A 6218-nucleotide genomic window follows, 5' to 3' on the forward strand; every position below is an offset into this window, starting at 1 on the left:
ATTCTATATCGTCAGTCGGTTGATCTGTCTATAGTTGTCTTGTGCCAATCAAGCGGTATAGTCATCAGCCATATTTTCTGTTGTTCTGTTCACTTCGAAGCCGATGATTTCCATGGCGTTCGTATCTCCTTCGCCCGCTCCTCAAGTTGGGGAACAGACGGTAATGTGTGGCACGATCTAGACATAATATCGGATAAAGACCACTATGCACACGCTGACAGAACTGTGTAGATGCCTCTATACAACGCGTTGAGCTGTCGTAACCCAGCGCTGGGGTCGGGCGAAGGGGCATACTGATTCTGCGATCCAGCTATTCTCACATTCCACTCGGCACCAGGTTACCAGCTCATTCTTTGGACGACCTATTGAGCCGCGAAAAAAATATCTTCTAGACGGAGTCATGCATCTTTACAATCCTCATACAACCCCTTCAGCCATACTGGTTCTAAACAAACATCTAGTGTCGCTGCGAATTTATGGGCTCATTTCCGGTAAATCATAAACCGGAGGAAGCCACCGACGAGCAAAGCATCGCTTAAGCGCCGCTGGAATCGGCAAAAAAACAGCACTCCCCTAAAAGAGGCCAGCGCAGCAACGCTGCTTCGGCGTTGTCCAAGCAACGGCTGACGATGAGCACCCACTGGGCGTCGTGAATCGAACATTACGCATTCGGCCGAAATACGAACGGGTAGCGGAGCTGTTGAGCGCCGATAAAACAGAGTGTACGTCGTTATTTACCTGCGGATTCAGTTCAAAATCATGGTGCATTATGCTTATTTTTTATTCGTCCCGTGCTAAATATATAATACTCTTGCTTATGAGAAGAACTAGCTGCATCAGAAGGTTAAGTTCAAGTTGTCATTAGCCCTGACTATTTAAACTTAGTTCGGTCTAGAGCTTATCTCAGACGAGAGCAAAGATGCAAGTTAGCTCTAACTTGTACGTTTATGGCATTACTACGACTAATAACGGCAACTGTAATAATAAGCCAAACGAATTCCTCTACCGTTTATTTGTTCGGTAGACTAATATATCGCAGAGTGCCGCTTAAATGAGATATACGTACTTACGTGCATCTACGTGCTCATATTTTTCTCTCCTATTATCGCCTAAAAAACGCGGTAATGCCTATCTACCAGGTCTAGATGACCTTCTGGTTTTGGTCAGAGTACTGACCCTTTAGTTGTACAAGTTTTCTTACCTAGACCATTAGTACTGCGAGAGCCCCTTCGGATCATCTGACTGCGATGAGCGACAGCGTGCGAAGCCCTGTATTGGCCGCCATTTCCATCGATAAGCGCTGTCCAGCGGAGCAGTGTATTCGGCCCATTATTCTATTACATCGTTGTATAACATGTACTGTGCTTCAGGTTTCCTGACCTAATCATTTTGCTGTCATTGTTGTTAGTTAGCATTGATTCTATTGCTAGATTCAAGTGAATGCTGCACCTTCTTGATTGGTCACCAGGTCGATCAGGAGCTGCTGCTGGTGATGTTGTTGTTTCAGTCGCGTCGAAGGCCTGCGCTAGAGGTATAATCACAAATCATTACTGTCTTCATCATCATGTTTATATTGTTGGTGTAGGCAATGTCGCGAACACCTGTCCCGCAATATGGCCACACTAAGGCAATATCCAGCGGCAGAGGAAGCCAGGGATTGTGAGAATAGTGTTACTAGAGGCGGACTTGGCAGCCGCTAGCAACTGACCGATACGTATGTGCGCAACAAGCCTAAAGGCGGACGTACGAGCGTGTTCGCCTACGTTCCTGGTCGCTGCTGCGAATCCGCCCTGCGGACGGCAGCGGCACTAGTCTACAGCCGCTACCGGCGTCGTGTTCCATTGTCAATCGTGAGCACCGGCAGTGTAGTAAGCGCATACACACAAATGCTGATTGAGCGTCTCACTGGCTGGCTAGCTGACTTCCTAACAGCGGTGCGCGATAGTAAACGCGGCACAAGCCGCAGCATCTATATCCCCGATACCTATGCATAGTCCGAGGAGCGTCGCGTCCTTTCTCCAAACAGCAGATAGCGTTGGCCACAGTTTTGCACAGCGGTGCTCATGTCAAAGGAAAACAGTGCTGCTCCGGTAAACCACTGGACAACAAGAAGAGTTGTTGCGCGGAAGAAGCAAAAAAAGAAGCGGCGAAGTGAGCCAAATTGAATATCGCGGGAATGCTTACGAAGTTAGTGGCCTGTGACGGCGAATTATTACTAAGCTTGTTGTAAAAAAACAAGTGTGCTTGTGCTCTTCGTCTAGGTAACCAGGCCTGGCTAACTCCTTGGCCTCACCGAATGCGTGCGGGACTAGCAATGCTAAGCGCTGTATTTTTTTAGTAGAGTTGTGTTTGTTGAATAATGCATTGGGAACTCTAAGCACTTAGTCTGGCGGACTCGTTACGTTGCCGGTAGCTGAAACGCATCAAAACGGGTACGAGGTACAGAGGCCAGAAAACGCACCGAAGTCAAGTAACGTGGCGTAATTCTTGCCAGAAGAAAACTAAAACTAAGGAAATAAAGCGTAGGAAATGTAACTAGTGAATCACCACTTACATATAAGCGGAAGAGAATACTAGCCTGAGCGCTTATACGAAATCTGGTACAAGCAGAACGGGCAGTTAGGTGTTGGAATTACTTATAACTTCAATAAGAATCTACAGCTCTTAGCCAAAGTCGTAGGATTCGTTCAGCTTTTGTAGCTGATTTAGGCCGTTTTGCTACTGGATTAGTTACTCTTCTTTGAATTTGATGACCCGCTATTTGAGTGGTGTATCTTTTCGCATGGAATGATAAACGTCTCGGTGGAAACCATGTCCTCGTCGGCTCCATGCACATCCTGTGAAATTGAGCCGCGCGACGTACGCTGCGTTGATCTACTTGAATTTCTGCAAATCAACGAGCAGCTTCTCTGCACCGTTGTATGGGATACTCTGCATCATTGGGCGTTCACCGTGGACGGTATCAGCATCTTTGAGTACCTTTACAATACTGAATGGGATTATCACCAGTGGGCTCTTCGGGTACGGCGTTTTTTCGGCAAGTTTCTACAACGCGAGATTGAGTTGAAACTATTCTTAGCGTGTGACGAATCGTACCCTGTGGCCGGGGTCGTGCCTTCCCGTGGAGTGACGTATACCGACCGTCTCACCGATTGCGCGTTCGACGTAAATTACGCATTTGCTCTATTTGTCGATACTTGCTACGATCTCGGTATGAAAGTTAATGTCGTTGATGACGCCCGTGAAATGATTGAATTTGCCAACAACAACAGATCACCCGTGATATCGGCTAATACAAGATTCTGCCTGTTCGACATGGAAAATGGTGTGGTTCTGCCACAGGTGCAGCGGGAAGGGTGGCCGATGCTGGTGTACTACGATCGGTACGAACTTCTGCAGAAGCTTAATTGCAAGAACGATCGTGTCCTGTGCCAGCTGGCGCTTCTGGAATATCTCGATTGTCTGGAAGACCGCGGTGACTGCTTTTGCCACCTGCCCAAGGACGTCAGGGTACCGCGTAAATTGGAGCCATACGTCGCTACATTGCTGATGCTGAAAGATCTGACACCGTTCGAAGTTCGTTGGGAAATCGTCAAGAACAAGATTACCCGTCATCGCAATCTGATCGACAGTCATCTTCGCCTATTCGAAAAGTACTTCACTACAACGTCGGAGGATCTCAGTCGGCCGACGTCAGCGGTGAAGTACTGTCTCCGTCAAGGTATTTCCCCAGCGGTCCTCAACGACAACTGCGTGGACCTCGCTCCATCGCTGCATGATGTTATTAAAACGTTGCTTCGGGGCGAAAGCCGCACGTTTCGCCGGTCCATGGAAAGCTACGCCGTCGATCAGCTTGTCAGCCTCACGGACGATGAACGTCTTCGTCAACTACGCAGAACACTCGATCCTACCCATGATTTGGATGTGTTCCGTATTGAGCCTGCCTCGCTCCGTCTGCCGATTCTGGCAGTGCATTATTGGATGGAACACTCGCGGACCGCGTCCTGCATCGAGCGCAATTTGGTCATGGCTAGCATCCGTATGGCTTCTTCCGCAGCGTCTCAAAGCTCACTGCCAATGTCGAAGCCAGCCGGAAACGTCGAGGTCGACCTGGAGGTGGCAGGTCCGTTCATGGAGCTTCTGCGCGTCCTGACAGCAGCCAAATGTCTGAATCGTGTGCTTGGTACACCGTTACCAGATCAGGGACTCGAAAAGCTCTTCAACTTCTGGTGCATGTATTTCTGGCGGCTGAAAGTCGATCCGGCATCAAGGCACTTTCAGTATTCATACCGTCAGTTCGCACTCGCCGGTCGAAACTACGGTCTTCGATCCGAATGTAAATATGGATGTTATCTATGCGGGGTTCGACTGTGACGGCTGTCGGAAGCCACTTAATCAATCGAAGAAAATCGGCCAAGTTATTATTTGAAATAGTTTTGTGCGTTTATACTTACCGAAAAACGCGTTTCCTAACTTTCGTTATGACTGAACTATAATTATCGTTAATGAACGTGCTTTGGAAAATTATTCGCTAAAGCCGCACTTCCAATGGGGAATGGGCACACTACACCGTTGCAATAGTGACCAGCCGACATACAGTTATTGTATATCGCTGTCAATAAAAACCATGCATACATCTATTTAGATAATAGAAATAACAATTCTTATTATATACATACATACACCTGTTAAAGAAATATTGCCTTCTTCTTCATTCAAGCCAGTGGGAATCGTCGACCGGTGATGGTAAACAGCTGAGCTGTGATAGTATCCCTTGAGAAACTACATTGTGTGTAGATGTATTATGTACAGTATTGCTTCTATTAAAGCTGTTAGGGATCGACCATAAGGTTTAGTTAGTGATGTATAATACGAGATTCGTTTTTGCTAAAAACTATTCTAAATGTACAATTTTGGATCCATCGAATCGCGTTAATTCAATACAGCGACATGGCCGATTTATAGACAAGTAATAATTCGATGATAGGTTCAACTTATAGAAAATTGCCTCGACTTCCTTACGTCCGGTTAATCAGGTCCACTAATTCTTTCCATAGCTACGTCTCAGCTGTTTTTTTCTAGAACAAACCTTGGTATCGCTGCTTATTATTGCTACGGTTAGCGGGCTCAATATGAGCAATCTGAGCAGGAAAATCGATCATTGTATCTGTTGCCTCTGTGTTCTTCGTGTTTGTAGGCAGACACGTTACCATTGCACCACCACGGGAACTCGTCAGGCCCGCTGTTAACAATTGTAAGCTTTTGAGTACTAAAGCTATTGTTGGACTTTACCTTGCAAGCCTTTATAAAGTAGCTGTCGATCTGTTAATGCATACGTCCAACGATACATCCAGAGCGCAAGATAAATACAGGTCTACAATAAAAGGGACTTAGGTAATAACATTTCTGTTCAATCTACCTACTTGTACAATATTAGCAATATCTATTTCGTTTCAAACAATCATTACTGGCTTGCTATATATGCTATACGTGGATCAGGCCGAGGCTCATCGACGTGTTGTTTAGCATTTGTATGGCCGACCTTTTACAATACGTTTTTACCTTTCAGGACTAAATAGTATATATATATATATATATATTTTTTTTTTTCGCCCCACATATTTCTAACGGCATCAACTACATAGCTCATTCTCTTGTCATACTTCACATGTTTCGTGGACGTCATATTTTTCGTAGCATGTAAAATGTCGAATTAGCAAATAATAGGCAAACATAATAACTTCTATAGTCATGCACCAACTAACATTTACGAACAGTACCACATGGAAAAATGGTAGTCTGTACTCAGGCTATTTTTTCCTAAAAAGTCTAAAAGCAAAGGTTAATATTAACGCACATTGGCAACGTTCCTCCTATCCGACCTCGGCTAACAAACCCTCAACCTATATATTCATCGATAACCAGTCGTACTTAATCTTCACTTCCACTTTGTTAGACTTAAAGGTGCGGTCTTATTAGCAGTTATTTTGCTCAATGGTTAGTAAGATCGTTTGCGCGCTCTGTTCTTGGAACTGACCATTCGATCCTTTAAAACCATCCGGGTTGAAGGCACATAGTCCTCAATCAATGATCGTCTTTCCGTCGGATATCTTAAATTTTGGGTAGAGCTTTGCAGTAGATAGAAACGATTGGCAGGATCGTGACATTTTAGTCGGGAACACGACGGGAGCTTAATTTTTGTGGCCGGGTGTTCTTAA

General features: G+C 45.5%; 1 protein-coding gene across 1 annotated transcript; it reads left to right on the forward strand.

The window, feature by feature from the left end:
* The first annotated feature begins 1843 nt into the window (after window positions 1–1843).
* Window positions 1844–4661, forward strand: LOC147754007 (uncharacterized). The gene has a single exon (XM_086967561.1). The coding sequence runs from the start codon at window positions 2788–2790 to the stop codon at window positions 4372–4374; it is 1587 nt and encodes a 528-aa protein (XP_086823687.1). The 5' UTR covers window positions 1844–2787; the 3' UTR covers window positions 4375–4661.
* The last annotated feature ends 1557 nt before the right edge of the window (window positions 4662–6218 follow it).

The sequence above is a fragment of the Varroa jacobsoni genome, unplaced genomic scaffold (genome assembly GCF_002532875.2).
Source record: "Varroa jacobsoni isolate VJ856 unplaced genomic scaffold, vjacob_1.0 scaffold_23, whole genome shotgun sequence".
Classification (NCBI taxonomy): domain Eukaryota; kingdom Metazoa; phylum Arthropoda; class Arachnida; order Mesostigmata; family Varroidae; genus Varroa; species Varroa jacobsoni.

Bases quoted from the DNA above. Each gene is read 5' to 3' on its own strand.
- LOC147754007 (XM_086967561.1), top strand. From the start codon at position 2,788: ATGATAAACGTCTCGGTGGAAACCATGTCCTCGTCGGCTCCATGCACA.